Source organism: Notamacropus eugenii, chromosome 6, assembly GCF_028372415.1.
Source record: "Notamacropus eugenii isolate mMacEug1 chromosome 6, mMacEug1.pri_v2, whole genome shotgun sequence".
Classification (NCBI taxonomy): Eukaryota; Metazoa; Chordata; class Mammalia; order Diprotodontia; family Macropodidae; genus Notamacropus; species Notamacropus eugenii.
This window is the reverse complement of record NC_092877.1, coordinates 75,243,454-75,261,955: the sequence shown is the minus strand read 5'-3', so window position 1 is coordinate 75,261,955 and position 18,502 is coordinate 75,243,454. Positions and strand designations below refer to the sequence as shown.

Sequence of the window (18,502 nt, the reverse complement as noted above, 5' to 3'; positions counted from 1 at the left end):
TACTTTTGACTTCTTTTACATTTTTCTAAAGTAATTTCTTTTTCTTCATGACTTTGGAATAAAATGATTAAGCCATTCAAGAATTGAACTCATTCAGTACTGTGTAAGTTCAGCAGGGAGGTACCAAACTCCTGCTCATGGTGTTTTAAATTCAAAAGCAGTGAGCCAGAATAGTGCCAGCAAGCATTGTCTATAGATCACATAGTGTTAACATCATTAGTGAAGAACGGAAATGGGTAGGTATGAATTTTGTAACTTTAATGCAAGTTTTTATATTTTCTCATTTAGTTATCTTCTAGAAAGTTTGAAATTTTCAAATGTCAGCAAAAATATTGATTACAAATAGTTTTTAGGCTTATAATGATATATAATATTATGGATTTCCTAGTTTCATGGGCTTCGAGTTTCAGAATAGGGTATAAAATCTGTCTTCTAGATAGATTTATTTATGCCAATCCTATTTCCTTGCACAACATCCTTAAACCCATCAAGTAATGTATAGACTGAATATATTAACATGAGGTTGTAAACTGTATTTTTAAGGTTGCATTTGTAACATTTCTAAGTATGATGAAATATCTTACTTTTTACTAACTTCAATAAAATCTATCATTTATTATACTAAACCTTTATGACTGAGCAACTCACATTCTTTTTCTGAAGTAATACGAAGTCAGAGTAAATATAAGTCATTTACCATCCTCCAGAGAAATAGCTACATTATAAACAGCTTTTTAGAAAATATTTCTTCATTTGGCTTTTCATGCCATAGCCAATGTCAAGATACTAATGGAATTAACTTTTTAATTGTGTTTATTTGTAGCTGCTTTTTTGTACTTTTGATTTGGTTATATTTCATATGTACATATATATGTATATATAAATATACATGTATTTAAAGGTTGTTCATTTTATTCACTAAAACATAGATATCCTTTGATGTCTATTATTATATACAGAGCAAGACCTCAGAATAAGGACTGGATTTGGATTTGGGAGCCTAGATTCAAATTACCTTGGATAATTTACTTTCTGTGTCTTTCTTCATCTGCAAAATTTTGAGGTGCTTGGATTAGATGGTCTCTGAGATCCCTTAAGGTATTTTTAAAAATTTATAAAATTTCAGTAAACATTTTTTTGGGGTTCCAGATTCTTTCCCTCCTTTCCACTCTTTCCCACCCTCACTGAGAAGGCAGGCAGTGTGTTATCAGTTATCCAAGTGAAGTCATGCAAAACATATTTCCATTTTAGCCATGTTACAGAAACAACAGCAACAATACATAGTACAAAGCATAAAGAAAGGGAAAAAGCGTCCTTCAGTCTGCATCCAGAGCTCGTCCATCTTCTCTCTGGAGGTAGATAGCATTCTTCATCATGGGTCCTTGGAATTGGCTTGGATCATTGCGCTGATCAGAGTAGTTAAGTCTTTCACAGTTGAAAATTTTTACAGTATTATTGTTAATGTGTCTAATATTTGTCTGGTTCTGCTCACTTCACTTTGCATGAGTTTATATAAGTCTTCCCAGGTTTTTCTGAAGCCATAATCCTCATTATTTCTTATAACACAATAGTCTTTCATCATAGTCATATATCACAACTTGTTTAGCCATTAATCGGTTGATAGTCATTCCCTTGATTTCTAATTCTTTGCCACCACAGATAGAGCCACTAGAAATATTTTTGTACCTATAGGTCCTTTTCCCTTTGTTCTCTTTGGGATACAGCCCTAGTAGTGGTATTACTGGGTCAAAGGATATTGCACAATTTTATAGCCCTTTTAGTTCCAAATTGTTTTTCAGAAGTGTTAGACTGGTTCACAGCTCCATCGATAGTGTATTAGTAAAACTATTTTTCCATATCCCTTCTAGCATTTGTCATTTTCCTTTTCTGTCATGTTAGTCTGATAGGTATGAAGTGGTGCCTTAGAGTTGTTTGAATTTGTATGTTTTGAATCATCAGTGGTTTAAATAATTTTTTCATGTGACAATAGCTTTTGTTTCTTCTGAAAATAGTCTCTTCATATCCTTTGAGTTTATCAGTTAGGGAATGGCTTTTATTTTTGTAAATTTGGCTGAATTCTCTCTGACTTTTATAAATGAGGCCTTTATCAGTGAAATTTGCTTTAAACAGTTTTGTCCCAGTTTCCTGTTTTCTAATTTTGACTGCATTGGCTTCATTTGTGGAAAACTTTTTAATTTCATGTAATCAAAAATATCTATTTTACTTCCTGTGATCCTCTCTCTCTCTCTTGTTTGGCCATAAACTTGTTCCTTATCTGTAGATTTGAGAAGTATATTTTTTCCATTGAGCTATTACTTCTTAGCAATTTTGACTTGTACATTTTTCATTTATCAGACTTCCTAGTAGTTGAATGTTGTTTTTATCTGTTTCTGAGCTGTATAACTATTTGGGAAGTTTAAATCGTGGTTGGCTTTTTTTTTGTTTTTGTGGGGGATGGAGAGATATTTGGTCTTGTGATTTCATTGGTATCAGGAATCGCAACTATAGAAAACTCTTCCCAGAGCTGCAGTTCTATTTTAGTTTTATATTTGTCTGGGGCACTGAGGCACTAAGACCAGGATCACTGTGGCAGTATATGTTAGAGGCAGGAGTGAATCTAGGCCTTTTCAACCCTATACATCTATTATTCTCAATCTCTTGCTAAACTTAATGGTATTAAAATTCATTTTAAGAGAGGAAATGAATATTACTTCATAGTAATAAAGTATTAAAATGATGCTTGATTGTATTTGGTAGGCTGTATTCATTTTTTAAAAAATAATTTTTTAGAATTCTTTTATTTTATTTATTTATTTTTTATTTAGCTTTTAACATTCATTTTCACAAAATTTTGGGTTACAAATTTTCTCCCCTTTTCTCCCCTCCCCCCCCAAACGCCAAGCATTCTAATTGCCCCTATGACCAATCTGCTCTCTCTTCTATCATCCCTCTCTGCCCTTGTCTCTGTCTTCTCTTTTGTCCTGTAGGGCCAGATAGCTTTCTATACCCCTTTACCTGTATTTCTTATTTCTTAGTGGTAAGAACATTACAGTTGATCCTAACACTTTGAGTTCCAACTTCTTTTCCTCCCTCCCTCTCCACCCCTTCCCTTTGGAAGGCAAGCAATTCAATATAGGCCAAATCTGTGTAGTTTTGCAAATGACTTCCATAATAGTTGTGTTGTATAGGACTAACTATATTTCCCTCCATCCTATCCTGTCCCCCATTACTTCTATTCTCTTTTGATCCTATCCCTCCCCATGAGTGTTGACCTCAAATTGCACTCTCCTCCCCATGCCCTCCCTTCTATCATCCCCCCCCACTCTGCTTATCCCCTTATCCTCCACTTTCCTGTATTGTAAGATAGGTTTTCATACCAAAATGAGTAGGCATTTTATTCTTTCCTTTAGTGGAATGTGATGAGAGTAGACTTCATGTTTTTCTCTCACCTCCCCTCTTTATCCCTCCACTAATGAGTCTTTTGCTTGCCTCTTTTATGAGAGATAATTTGCCCCATTCAATTCTCCCTTTCTCCTCCCAATATCTTTCTCTCTCACTGCTTGATTTCATTTTTTTTAAGATATGATCCCATCCTCTTCAATTCACTCTGTGCACTCTGTCTCTATGTGTGTGTGCGTGTGTGCATGTGTGTGTGTGTAATCCCACCCAGTACCCAGATACTGAAATGTTTCAAGAGTTACAAATATTGTCTTTCCATGTAGGAATGTAAACAGTTCAACTTTAGTAAGTCCCTTATGACTTCTCTTTGCTGTTCACCTTTTCATGGTTCTCTTCATTCTTGTGTTTGGAAGTCAAATTTTCTTTTCAGCTCTGGTCTTTTCATCAAGAATGCTTGAAAATCCTCTATTTCATTGAAAGACCAATTTTTCCCCTGAAGTATTATACTCAGTTTTGCTGGGTAGGTGATTCTTGGTTTTAGTCCTAGTTCCTTTGACTTCTGGAATATCCTATTCCATGCCCTTCGATCCCTTAATGTAGAAGCTGCTAGATCTTGTGTTATCCTGATTGTATTTCCACAGTACTTGAATTGTTTCTTTCTAGCTGCTTGCAATATTTTCTCTTTCACCTGGGAGTTCTGGAATTTGGCCACAATGTTCCTAGGAGTTTCTCTTTTTGGATCTCTTTCATGCGGTGTTCTGTGGATTCCTTGAATATTTATTTTGCCCTCTGGTTCTAGAATCTCAGGGCAGTTTTCATTGATAATTTCATGAAAGATGATGTCTAGGCTCTTCTTTTGATCATGGCTTTCAGGTAGTCCCATAATTTTTAAATTGTCTCTCCTGGATCTATTTTCAAGGTCAGTTGTTTTTCCAATGAGATATTTCACATTATCTTCCATTTTTCCATTCCTCTGGCTTTGTTCTGTGATTTCTTGCTTTCTCATAAAGTCCTTAGCCTCCATCTGTGCCATTCTAATTTTGAAAGAACTATTTTCTTCAGTGAGCTTTTGAATCTCCTTTTCCATTTGGCTAATTCTGCTTTTGAAAGCATTCTTCTCCTCATTGGCTTTTTGAACCTCTTTTGCCAATTGAGTTAGGCTAGTTTTCAAGGTGTTATTTTCTTCAACATTTTTTTGGGTCTCCTTTAGCAGGGAGCTGATTTGCTGTTCATGCTTTGACTTCATGTCTCTCATTTCTCTTCCCAGCTTTTCCTCCACCTCTCTAACTTGATTTTCAAAATTCTTTTTGAGCTCTTCCATGGCCTGAGCCCATTGAGTGGGCTGAGACACAGAAGCCTTGATTTCTGTGTCTTTGCCTGATGGTAAGCATTGTTCTTCCTCATCAGAAAGGAAGGGAGGAAATGCCTGTTCACCAAGAAAGTAACCTTCTATGGTCTTATTTCTTTTCCCTTTTCTGGGCATTTTCCCAGCCAGTGACTTGACCTCTGAATATTTTCCTCACACCCACCTCACCTCCTGATCCTCCCAGCCAGTGTTTGGGGTCTGAGATTCAAATGCTGCTTCCAGCCTTAGGGCTTTTTGGGCGGGGGCAGGGCTGCTATTCAGTGTGAGATTAAATTCAGATGCTCAGGTGAGGGCAGGGCTGCCTCTCAGGCTCAGTTCCCTCAGGGAGTTTATGCACAGACCTTCAACAATGGATCCAGGCTCCTGCCTGCTTGGGGAGCCCTGGTCTGCCGCTGCCCCTCAGCTTCTGTCTCCCGAGGGGGCCCGAGCCATGGGGGCACCCCACTCCCCCCTCGACCCGCCAAAGGGACTCTCTCACCGACCCCCGTCACCTGTGGGTGGAGGTACTTGTGCGGCCGCTGGAGATCCCGTCCCTGAAGCCCACTCGGATCTGTTCCTCTCGGTGCCGCGGCCACGGCAGGGCTGTACTCAGCTCCTAGTCCCGGCGCCCAGTCCGCAGCACGAAGGACCTTTTACGAGAGATTTGCAGGTCTCTCCGGAACAGAAATCTCCCTCGCTCCAATGTTCTGTGGCGTCTGGGTGCAGAATTCGCTGTGAGTTACTTCTTTGTAGTTGTTCTATGGGTTGTGGGTTCGGAGCTATGTGTATGTGCGTCTTTCTACTACGCCATCTTGGCTCCACCCCCTAGAATTCTTATTCAAAGATTCCAGATTACATGAAGATTAGGTCTTTCAGCAAGCAATGGCTGGGGTACTCTTTCTCTTCTCTTTGTTCTTCACCTTTATTCAGGTGACATACTCAGAGGGGCAGCCATTTAGGAACAGGAACATGGCTGTCCACATCATTTGGATGACTTGGGAATTACCAATTAGGATTGTGTCTGGTGAAATGGAAGACCACCAGGCCTTACAATCTTTTTTGACACAGTGTCCTGAGGTCTCTGGGACCTTGGCATTTGCCCTTACAGGCACCTTAGAGTCCTTTGAGCCTTCTCATGTACCCTTCTCCTTAGTTGTCATTTTTGGACTTTACTGTTCGTCATGCTACCGACGTATCGTAGTCCATGTGGTGTAGTGTATGGAGCACGATATTTAGAGTCAAGAAGAGCAGAATTCAAATCCTGCCTTAGGTACTTACTAGCCATGTGCCCTTGGGAAAGTCTTAAAATCTTTTAGTCTCAGGTTGCTCATATGTTTAAAAGAAAAAAAAGAATGGAATAGCATCTACCCTAAAAGGTTTTTGTTAGGATCAAATAAGATAATGTGTAAAACGCTTTGCAAATCTTAAAATACTATATAAAGGCTAGATAATCTATATACCATCTCCTCTAATTAGACTGTCAGCTCCTTGAAAGCAGGAACTATCTGACTTTTTCTATTTGTATGGACAGTGCTTGGCACATAGTAAACACTTTATAAATGTTTTTCCAATAATTACTTCAAGAACACAAAATGTTCGTTTCTCTGGTCAGGTTTTGATTTTACAGGGCAATTTTGTGTAAGTTGAGTTGGATGCTGGAGAGTATGTTGTAGAAAATGAGAGGGACTTTTAAAAAGTCTCCTTTTAGAGAAGATGAACTTACATGTATGATTGAACTGACATGTGTTACTGCTTTTTAAGATAATTTCTTACCTTTGCTATGTAATAATTTTAGGTTGTGATATTTTTCAGTACTGTTTGATTACTGTTTTACTCAGCATCCCTTCCAAACTACTGCATAGTTTCTACTGTTATCTTGCACTTTCTTTATAAGTATAGAGACGCTTCACTTGCATATATTCTATTTTTCTCATTTGAATAGAAGCTCATGGTGTTGAGTGATAAGGTTCAAACTGTCTTGAAATAGGGGGTGTGTATATGTGTGTGTGTGTGTGTGTGTGTGTGTGTGTGTGTGTGTGTGCGCCTGTGTGTGTGTGTATGTGTATGTGTTTGTATTAGTATTTGATTTTTTCCTCTTATTTTTAGGATTCTGAGCAACAATAAAATATCAGAGTTGAAGAATGGTTCGTTTTCTGGGTTAAGTCTTCTGGAGAGACTGTAAGTATTGCTTTAAATAGCTTATTATTTTAGTAGTTTGTATATTTAAACACAAGTTTGCATTCTGATCTTAATGGCTAAAGATATTTATTTGCTCATTTTCTTTGTGCATCATGGCTGGAACACATTTATTTCAAAACATGGAATTATATTTAAATTGAAAGTCCAATATTATATCGGTCCTTTTTAAGAGCAGAGCATAATAGAGCATAAGAGTAGAACATAAATTAGTGTACCTTAGAGCAGTTGTACCAAATAAAAATAATAAGAATCCCTTCTGCTGCATATTAACTCTTTGCCACCCTGTGGACCATAGCACACCAGACATTTCTGTCCTCCACTATCTCTGTAAGTCTGTCCAGCCTTGTGTTTGTTGCTTCCATGATACTATCCATCTCATCCTCTTCTCTTTTTGCCTTCAGTTTTTCCCAGCAGGATTTTTTCCAGTGCATCTTGTCTTTTCATTATGTGGCCAAAGTATTTAAGCTTCAGCTTCAATATTTGGCCTTCCAGTGAACAATCTGAATTAATTTCTTTAAGTACTGACCTATTTGATCTTCTTACTGTCCGTGGCACGCCCCAAAATCTTCTCCAGCACTACATTTGAAAGCGCTGATTTTGAGGAGCCCAGCTTTACTTACAGTTCAACTCTTACAGTATTGCTACTGGAAAAAACTGTGACTGTGACTATAGGAACCTTTGTCAACAAAGGTGATATCTCTGCTTTTTAACATGCTGCTAGATTTGCTGTAACTTTCTTGCCAGGGAGCAGTTGCCTTTTAATTTCATGGCTGTAGTTTCTGTATGCAGTGATCTTTGAGCTCAAGAACATAAAATCTGACACTGTTTCCATTTCTTCCCTTTCTTTTTGTCAGAAAGGGATGGGACCAAATACAGTGATCTTAGTTTATTTTGACATGTAGCCAGGTTTTTACACTCTTCTATTTGACCCTCATCAAGAGGGTTTTTAATTCTTTTTCACTTTCTGCCATTGGAATGGCATCATCTGCATATTTGAGACTGTTGATTTTTCTTTTGGAAATCTTAGTTCTGGCTTTTTGCATGATGTACTCTGCATATAAGTTAAATAAATAAAGTGACAGTATACAGTTTTGTCATACTCCTTTTCCAATCTTAAATCAGTCAGTTGTTCCATGTTCAGTTCTAACTGTTGTTTCTTGGCATACATACAGTTTCCTTAGAAGACCAGTAAAATGATCTGAAAATCTCTCTTTGAGGACTTGCCACATTTTTTTGTGATCCACACAGTAAAAGGCTCAATGAAGCAGAAGTGAATGTTTCTATAACTCCCTTGTTTTCTCCATAATCCAGTGAATGTTGGCAATTTGGTCTCTAGTTCCTTTGCCTCTTCAGAAAATCATCCTGCACTTCTAGTAATTCTTGACTGAATATTGCTGAAGCCTAGCTTGTAAAATCTTAAGCATAAGTCTGTTGGTGTGTGAAATGAGCACAGTGGTCCAGTAATTTGAACATTCTTTGGCATTGCCGTTTAGGTTTGAAACATAAACTAATCTTTTTCAATCCGGTGGTCATTGTTGAGTTTTCAGATTTCTAAATATTGATTTAGAAAACCACTTATTAAAATTATCTGTGTTCTATTGTCTTTTTTGCCTATTTTGTTAAATATTTCCCCAGCTACATTTTTATCTGATTTCTATTGCCAGCAGTTTTTAACATTTCCACCTTAGAGAGTGTTTAAGTAGGACAACAACAACAAAAAAGTACAGAGGTATAATGCCAAAGGAGGCATACTTTTGAATTAGTTTTGACATTTTAGCCATCATCTTACTGGTCTCCTAAGGAAACTGTGTATATGCCAAGAAACCACAGTTAGAACTGAACATGGAACAACTGATTGATTTAAGATTGGAAAAGGAGTAGAACAAAACTGTACTGTCACCTTATTTATTTAGCTTATTGACTTTTTCAACATGAGAATGCTTTTTTAAAAAAAAGCTTTTCCTGTGTTGTTTTTTTATTACTTGTTTCTTGATGTGGGTTCATCCTTCCTTGTCGAAGAAGACCATGCCTGGTTGTTTTTTGATAAAGCTACTGTAGCTCCATCATCACTTGTATGAGAATCCTTTGTAACAAAGAAAAATGGTTAATTATAACCAATCAATCTTGCAACTGTATCTGAAATTTTAGGCAACATTGTTTACTCGTGGTCTTCTACCTCTCTAAGGAAAGATACCACCATCCTAACTGTCATCCAGGTTCAAAACCTTTGTGTCATTCTTGAGTCCTCACTCTTACTGGCACCATATATCCATTTAATTTCCATTCCTGTTGTTGACACCCTTAAGCTTCCCTTCCTTTGTCACTTTCCTAAATAAACTCCAGCGGCTCCCTCTTACAGACTCTAGGATAAACTGTTTTGTTTGACATGTAAAGCTTTTCTCATCCTGACCCCTTCCAACCCTTCTCCTCTTCTTCTACTTTACTTCCCCTATCCTTGAGGCTATCATCCAGCCATACTGGTTTACTTCAGGTTTCCTGCACATTATTCTCCATTTCCTGTCCCTGTGCTTTTGCACTGGCTGACTGCTCCCTTCTAATTTTCTGTCTCTTCATTTCGCTGGCTTCCTTTATCACTCAGCTGATGCACCACTTTCTGTTGGAGAGCTTCTCTAGTCACCTCTCTTCCCTCTCCCCGTTGCTAGAGCCTTCCCCTCTTTGGATACCTCCCACTTATTCTATATGTGTCTTGTTTGTATTAACGTATTATCTTCTCCATTAAAATGTAAGGTAAATGTACAAATTGTTTTTTCCTTCCTCTTTATCCATAGTCCTTAGCATAGTGTCTGGCACATAGTAAACACTAAATCCTTATTAATTGGTTGATTGATAGAAGAATAAATGAGAACATCACTTCATTGCCTCAGTTTCATCCTAATGATGACAAAGTTACTAGACATGAGTTTCAGGATGTAACATTTATGACTTTGTCACTTGTCCTTTCATTGTTCAGCAAAAGGAAGAAACTGATACAGTGGAAAGACTCATGGATTTGGAGATAGGGAAAATGGCTCTAGGATCATAGATTTAGAACTGAGTAGAACTATAGAGGCCTTTATAATCTAGCTTCTTCATTTTATGGAGGAGTAAACTGGCACACAGAGAGACTAAGACTTGACTAAGATTGCACAGGTAGTATTAGTGGCTGATCTGGTATTTTAGTCCAGATTGTTTCACTCCAAAGAAATTGTTCTTTTCATTGTACCATGCTACCTCTCTTAACTGGCAGTGCTGTTAATTACCTTTAGGACCTTGAGACTGAGTTTCCTTATCTGTAAAATGATATGAGAGGTTGGACTAGATGGTTCCTAAAATCCTTTCCAGCTCTAAATATAATATCCAATGCTAAGTTTTTATAATCAGTAAATTTGGTTAATTGTGTCAATCTTAGCAATGCATCTTAACTAGATGTTCCGGGAAGACAGTATTTCTCTAGGTGTGCCATGTCAAACCTGCTATACCAAACCTTCACATCTCAGAGAGAGTCACCAAGTGTGTCACAATATCTACTGCCCTTCTTTTTGTAGGACAAGGACATATTTCTTTCTAGCTATGTGATCTCACAGGGTTTACTTAAGAATGTGAAGAATTGCCCTTCCTAGAAAAAATCTTGTGTCTCCGCTCTGCTGTGTACTACCTATGTGACCTTAAGGTATGAAAGACCACGCCCTTGAAGGACTAAAAATGCCACCCCTCCAAAAACCAACCAGCCAAAGAAATATGCCTTCAACTTCTCCTAACATCTCTAGTTCTGTTGAGGGTATCACTGGTCTTCCAGGCACCACAGTTTGCATTATAACATAGATTTCCCAATTCAGTTTTGCCTTTTTTCATTTTTTCCTCCAAATGCATGTGTATGTATATGTACATGTGTGCATACACACACACACATACACAGATCCTTTTGTTGGTTTGGTATAGTATTAAAACTTTTTATTAGTTTTTGTCATTTGAAATTTTTATTATATTAAGGTAGCCCAGCTGTGAACACTGAATGGTCAGTTAATAGTTAACAAGCATTTCCTAAGTACTTACTGTGTGTTAAGCACTTTACTTAGCAGTCGAGCTTTAAAAAAGACAAAAATTCCCTTAAGGAGATCACCTTCTAATGAGGGAGATAACATGGAAGTTACAACATACATCCATGAGTTATGCATACTGTGTAGATGGGAGATATCTTTGGTATTAAAGTTGGAGGGATTGGGGGGGTGGATAGTAGGGGAGAAGATAACTGGATGTGACATGTTAGCTGAGTCTTTAAAGGAGCTAGGGAAGCCCAGTAGAAGCTCATAGGGGAGCAGGAGAGCATTCCAGGTATAGTGGTCAGATTGTGAAAATAAATGGAGTTTGGGAGATAGTCTCTTGTATGAGAATAATGAGGGTGTTCCTTAATCATAAAGTAAATATTGGGGAGTAAAATTTAAGACAACTTGAAAGATAGCAAGGAATCATGTCATGAAATACCAGAGAATTTAAATTTGATCCTGGAATTTATTGAGAAGTGACTTAGTTGAAGCTTTAGGTAAAGTACTTTGGCAGCATAGTGGTCAATAAAGTGGGGAAAGACTTGAGGCATTTGAGACTAGTTAGGAGACTACCTCCTATATAGTGTCTTTCCTCATAACACCCAATAGTTTTATCTCTTCTTTGCCTATTTTTATGCCTTTCATTTCCTTCACTTGTCTCATTGCTATTGCTAGAAATTCCAAAATCATATCAAATACTGTGATTAATTATGTTGACTTTTCCTGCTGTTGAACCATCCTGGTATCCCAGATACATTCCAATATGACTGTAATGAATGATTTCCTAGCTATATTGCTATAGTCTGTCTATTTAACAGAATTTTATTAAATTTTTTTGAATTTATTGTCTTTTATGATGTTGGTTTATGTAATTCTTTTGTGCTTTGTTCTTCCCTGGTTTAGGTATTAGGATTATATTTCTTTTATAAAAGGATTTTGGTAGAGTGTTTTTTTTAATTTTTGATAATAGCTTGTATAATATTGCTATTAATTTTTCTTGAAAAGTTTAATAGAATTCTACTTTAAATCCATCAGAATAAGAGTTTTTCTTTGACAAAAAGTTTCTCTGCAGATAGTTCTATTTCTGTTCCTGAAATTGGGTCATTTAAGATATATATGATATTCTGTTTTAGGATAGTTTATAATTTTGAAGGAAATCTTCCATTTCATATTCTTAGTTTTGTAAGTATATAACTAATATCATTAGTTAACATTTGTTAGTTGTCATTTCTTTTTATTTCTTCACTTTATTTTGTGGCTGCTCTGATAAAGTATATTGCCATGGCAATAGTCACAGCACTGGTGGTGGCTATGAATATGCCAGCATAGTTCTCAATCTCAGAATATAGAAGACTCTCCATATAAAAGTCAGAAGAAAAACATTTATTTAAGCACCAGAAAGCCAAATCCGTCATGGTAACCAAGAAGTTAATAAACATGATCACAGCAGAGGACAAAGTCATTCTCAAACCTTCCCTCCCTCAGCCAGGGCCATCCCACTGTCGATTGTTACAATGTGTCAGTTGGCCTGTGTCAGTTGACTTGTGTTCTTTCCTCTCTGACCTGACTCCACTCACTCACTTCTCCTGGTTCTCCTCCACCCTTCCTGTTCCGCCTTTTCAGCAAGCTCCTCCTACCACAAGTGACCCAGGCTTCCAGGCAATTTAAGCAGATCATATGAGCCTATTAATTAATAAGAAAGATCTTTGCGTTTTAAATTACTCTTGCATAAACTAGGTGAGAGGTAACAAGAGTCTAAATTCAGGCCATAGATAATGTTAGCAGAGGGAAGAGGTAGGTAGGCTTTGAGAGGTGTGCTGAAGAAAACAAATAGCAAGATTTGGTAACTGTTTGGACATGTGATCTGAAGGAAAGGAAAGCTCAGGATAAAGGCAAGTTATGGAAGAATTAGGAGATAGAAGGATGGTTGATCCTTTGCCAGGGATAGGGAAGTTCAGAGGGGAGCGACTGGGAGAAAGATAAGTTCAGTTTTGGACATGTTGAGTATAAGATGTATTAAGTACATCTAGTATGAAGTGTGCAATAATTGGTGATATGGAACTGAAGCTTGAAGGAAAGTGTGGGATTGGATATGTGCAGATCTAGTCATTTGCATAGAGGATAGGTCCATGGTCTACTTCTCTTACTTGATTTTCAAAATTCTTTTTGAGATCTTCCATGGCCTGAGACCAGTTTATATTTTTCTTGGAGGCTTTGGATGTAGGAGTTTTGACTTTATTATCTTATTCTGTTTGTATATTTTGGTTTTCCTTGTCATCAGTGTAAGATTCTGTAGTCTGATTTTTTTTCTCCATTTTTGCTCATTTCCCCTGCCATTTACTTGACTTTCGAGCTCTTTGTCAAGGCAGTTCTCTGCTTCCAGTGGGGGTGGAGGGATGTACTGTCAGCCATTCAATTCCCCCACAATCTCTGCAGTGTCATTTTTAACCACCTGAACTTTGCAAATAGTTACAAAAACGTATGAATATTTCTATCTTTTCAGCTTCTGCTTCTTTCCAAAAGAAGTACAGCTTTTAAAATAAATGAAACTAGTATGACCTCATATTTCAAAAACACCAGGTTGGCAAATTGAAATAAATAATGCCAATTCTGTTTCTGAAAGCATGTTTCTCTTCAGAGGCTTTAAATATCTGTAGTAAGTACTGGTATAACCTATAAACTTATAATAAATCATATAATTAATATTTTTACATAAAATTTATTTCATAAACAAGTAAAGCAATAGTACTCAAAGGTACTCTATAATAAAACTCCTTAACATAAGTCATATTTATTAATATTAGTAGTATTAATAAACCATCACCAAAAGTACTTTTTTAAATCTTAAGATCTTTTACCATTTTATTGGTTAACATGACCTTGATTATAAAACATATGTAGAGTCTGTATAACTGACATTGTACATAAATTCCAGCTTTAAAATGTTAAGTGAAATGATGCTTAGACATATTTTACAAAGTACCTTTGTAAGAATGCTTTATGTTTGTAGTCTTTTTTAAGAAAAGTTTCTTCAAGGAGGGAGCGATGAAAGCTATGGTGTAGTAGCCACAAGGAGACGATGAATATCCTTTCCTTATGGAGGTAAAAATCCTAATAACTTGTAGAACAACTCATACTCAGTGCTTTACATCATTGAGATGAGTGACTTGCTCTTGAGTAGTGGACTTAGATGTATAAATATCATAACAACTTTTCTACTGAAAAATATTTGGAGAGATTTTCTGTTCTCAAATCAAAGGCTGTGTCTAGTCCTAGTCAATTTCTTGGCAATATATTCAACAGATCCCTAGAACCTTTCTACAGTTTCTAGTGGAACCTTCTACCACTTTGAAAGAAACAACTCATATATCTCCTGCTGATAACGGGATTCCAAAAATGTCTTACCTAAAAAAGTAAATCCAGCTGTTTGTCAGTGGGTTATTAAAGATGTTGTACCTGAAATTTCTGGGCAGCTGCTTTATCCTTTAGACAACTGTCTTAGATGATTTTTAATCCTAGTCAAGTGTCTAATAGCCTCTTCAGGTAAAACATGATAGATTTTGCTTAAACTGCTTGTTTTAAGTTGGTGCCAGTCTTTATGTTTTAAGTGAATTTCTTCTAAGCAACATTTTTTCATATTCTCCTTTCTAATACATTTTGCTGTCTTCTTCTGTGGCTGAGTTTATCCCATTTATATTGAGTGTAATGACTGTTAATTGTATTTTCCTCCATCCTATTGTTATATATATTTTTTCCCAGTTCATTATCCCTGCCATCGCTTTACAAAGAGAAGTTAGTGAGAAAGCAGAAGTGTTCTCAGTACCAGGGGTCTATGCTGGGTGCATTTTCCTCTTCTCTATTCCCTAAACCCTGCTCCCTTTCCCTCCTCAGGCTCCAACCCCATTTTTCTTACCCCTTATTTCCCTTCAATCCCCTTCTTCATGTTCCTTCTTCCAAAGTAAGATTGTTTATTGTATTCTGACATCTCTCCTCCTTCTTCTTATTCTTCCTTTTTTTCCCCTTGCCCCATCCCCTCTTGTTTACTTTTTGAGTGGAATTCTTTCTGTGTCAAACTCTGTGTATGTTCAGTCCTTCTTGGACTGATTCAGGTATAAATGAGGTTTAAGTGGTACCAACCTCTTCCTTGTTTGTTTAGTCTTCTACTTATATATCCCAATTATGTGAGATGTTTCTCTGCCCTTGCCCATTTGTACTCTACTATACTGCTTTTTTTTTCCTTCTCTTTTCTTTCTTCTTTTAAAATCATGAAAACTTAAACATTTCTCAGGGCTTGTGTCTTATTTAACTCCTTGTGAACCTAAATAACTTTAGGGTAGGACACTTATATCAGCTCCCCGTTAGAACAAAAATACTTCATTCCTTTTCTTTCTGATTTACCTTTTAATGTTTTTTCTTGACTTTTCTGTTTGTATTTCAGAGTTCCTACTCAGTTCTTGTCTTTTCTGACATAATACTTGAATTTCTGAGAGATTATAGTTATAGTATTCTCTGCCAAGGCTTACCTCCATGAAAATATGCCACCATCTCCTTCAGACCTGACCTAACTTGTCAGTACTTTGTGCTTAAACCCTGGGCTTAAGGAATTATAGGATTCCACAGAAACTTATAAATGTTCCAAATTCTTACATTGTCTGGGAACTACTAGATTATGGTCTTTAATAAGCCATTATCTCTTTAATTTAGTTTTTAATAGCTGATCTGTGAGAAATATATTGAATTTAGACCTAAGCTGCTCATTCCACATTATAGTTTATAAAGATGAAAATTCCAAGAATATTTAGTTATTAATATTTTCTCCTAACTGATCTTCCAGATTCAAGACACTTTGCTTCAATTTATTCTATAATCTGTTACCATGTTAATTTTCCTTAAATACTATTATTGTTATTTCCTGCTAAGAAATCTTCATTGATTCTTATCTATCATATTTAGTCTAAACTCCTGCGTCTGGATTTTTTTGAACTCATATTTTTCTTTTCAATTGATCCATAAACTTTTTAGATGCTTACTGTATACTAGGTGCTGGGGATTTGAAGATAATAATGAAATAGTCCTCATGTAAAGAGCTTTGATTCTATGATAGGTAACAACATGTACATATGTTAGCTGTCCTGAGCTTCACAAAATCCCATGAGGTAGATATTCTATTTTATTGATAAGAAAACTGAACCTGAGTGAGGTTAAGTGATTTGCACACAATACACAGCTAAAAATATCAGAGACATTATTCCAGTGTAGGCCTTTATGCCTCCAAGTTTGACATTTTATTGGCTGTGCTACACTGCCATTCCCAATCTAGATTTTTCTAAAAAGGCTTCTAACTCCATTCTTACTTCTTTTTGTTAAGTTGTTTCAGTTGTGTCCAACTCTTTGTGACCCCATTTAGGATTTTCTTGGTGGAGATACTGGAGTGGTTTGCCATTTCCTTCTCCAGTTCATTTTACAGATGAGGACATTGAGGCAAATGGGGTTATGTGACTTGCCCAGGGCTGCACAGCTGTTAAGTGTCTGAGGCTGGATTTGAACTCTGGTCTTCCCTGACTCCAGTCCTAATGCTTTATCCACTGCACCATTTAGTTGCCCTATCTTACTTACCTGTCACCCTTACTAACCAACATGATTTTCCTAGCTGTGTATCCTTTGTTCTAGTTGGAGTAATCTTTTCTACAAACATGCTGTTGTCTTGTCCAAGTCTAAGCTCTTATGTTCTCAACTGCCAGGCACTTTACTCCTTCTTAAAACAACCCTAGGTATGCCTATGATTCTAAGCTCAGCTCTTGTTCTGCAGAGTAGTCATGAGTCTGTAGTCTCTGTCTCCCCTAACTTTAACACTTAAGAGTCTGTATACTAAAATTTAGTTTTTAATTATCTATCTCCTCTTTGTTATTTTGTGCTAGAATGAAACTCAGCAGCCCTGATAGAGAGTGAACAAGGCAGCTGGTTACTCTTAAAGGAAGAGGGACAAGTATTTAGGAAGTACCTACTGTGTGCTTGGCACTGGGCTAAGCACTTCACAAATGTTATCTCATTCAATCAGAGATGGAGGAGACTTCAGAGTCTTAGGGACTTCAAGTTAATAAGGACTGGGTTTTCCTTACTGAAGGCAAAATGGCTTCTCTTGAGCAGGTACTGCCCAGACAGAGGGATAGTGAAGTTGCTAGTGAACGAGGGACCTAGGACCTAGGGACCCCAAGGACAGGGCCATCCACAACTGACCCTGAAGAAGGAGCAGTATAGGAGGTGCACTCCCCAGAGTATGCTGGTGTATTTGAGAAGACATAGATTATATCCTTAAAATCTTGAAGTTTGGCTAAAGAGACTGGGGTAGAGAGGAAGACTTTGAGCCAGGTGCTGGACAGTAGGGAGAATGACTTGGAGATCTTCAGATCTGTGCATCTTCCCAGTTGTCTGTTATATATTTATATGTCTATCTCTAGTTATATACTGATACAGTTATAGCTAGGATAGAAATATCTGTATTCATATGGATATAGATAGACATAGATATAGATAGTGCAGGCAGCTGGAAAGATGCACAGATCTGAAGATCTCCAAGTCATAGATATCTCAATATGTAGCTCTGTGTCTCTTTGTCCTTTTCTGTCTCTCTGTCTCTGTCTGTGTCCCTGTCTTTTCTCTTTCCCTCCCCCTTCTCTTCTCTGACAGCTGTCCAGCTGCCACCAACCTGGTGCAGGCCCTCATGCCTAGACTATATATAGTCTTTTGACTGGTCTCTCTAAGTCCCTCCCTACTTTTGTTCATCCCCCACTCAGCTATAAAAATTGTCTTTTTGAAGTGCAGGTTTACACTTTGTCACCCTGGTATTTAGTAATCTCTGGTGGTCTGCTATTTGCTTCCAGAATCAAATATAAAAATCCTTTGTTTTGCTTTTTGTAACCTGGTCCTTTTCTACATTTGTAGATGTCTTGTATATCTCTCCTGTCCACATAACCTATGATCCAGTGATGTAAACATCCTTACAATATATTCCTTGAACAAGATAACCTGTTTTCTTTGACTGTTTCTCATTCCTGGAATTCTTTCTCTTCTTTCTGTTCTGTGGATTCCTTCAAATCTAAGCTAAACTCCCATTTTTCTATAAGAAGAATTTCCTGCTCCTCCTTAATGCTATTGCCTTTCTCTGTGATTTTTCTCCATTTTATCTCATCTGTGTTTTTACATAGTTTTCACTGTGTTGTCTTCCCCATTCTGATGTAAGCTTCTTAAGTGTAGGGACTCTATTTTGCATTTCTTTGTATCCCTTTGTGTCTTTGTTCACAGTGCCTGGCACATAGTAGGTGCGTAATAAATGTTTGTTCACTTAAAAACTCTTGAGAATAGAGTTTGTCTTATACTTATTCCCACGGTATGTATTAGGGACTTAATAAATAATTTTGATGTTATTTTTAAAAATCAGTAAACGAAGCATACTTTTAGCCTTAGAGACTGAAATATCTTAAATTTGTGAAAAATGGCTAAACGTACATTGAAACAC

At 36.9% G+C, this 18,502-nt stretch overlaps 1 protein-coding gene across 2 annotated transcripts in view; it reads left to right on the top strand.

Annotated features, from left to right (window-relative positions):
* ADGRA3 (adhesion G protein-coupled receptor A3) overlaps positions 1 to 18,502 on the top strand; it is a 152,116-nt gene that overhangs the window by 34,465 nt on the left and 99,149 nt on the right. For both annotated transcript variants that reach the window (XM_072620367.1, XM_072620366.1), the window contains exon 2: positions 6,851 to 6,922. In XM_072620367.1, the coding sequence (XP_072476468.1) occupies positions 6,851 to 6,922 (72 nt within the window). The remainder of the gene's footprint in view (positions 1 to 6,850; positions 6,923 to 18,502) is intronic.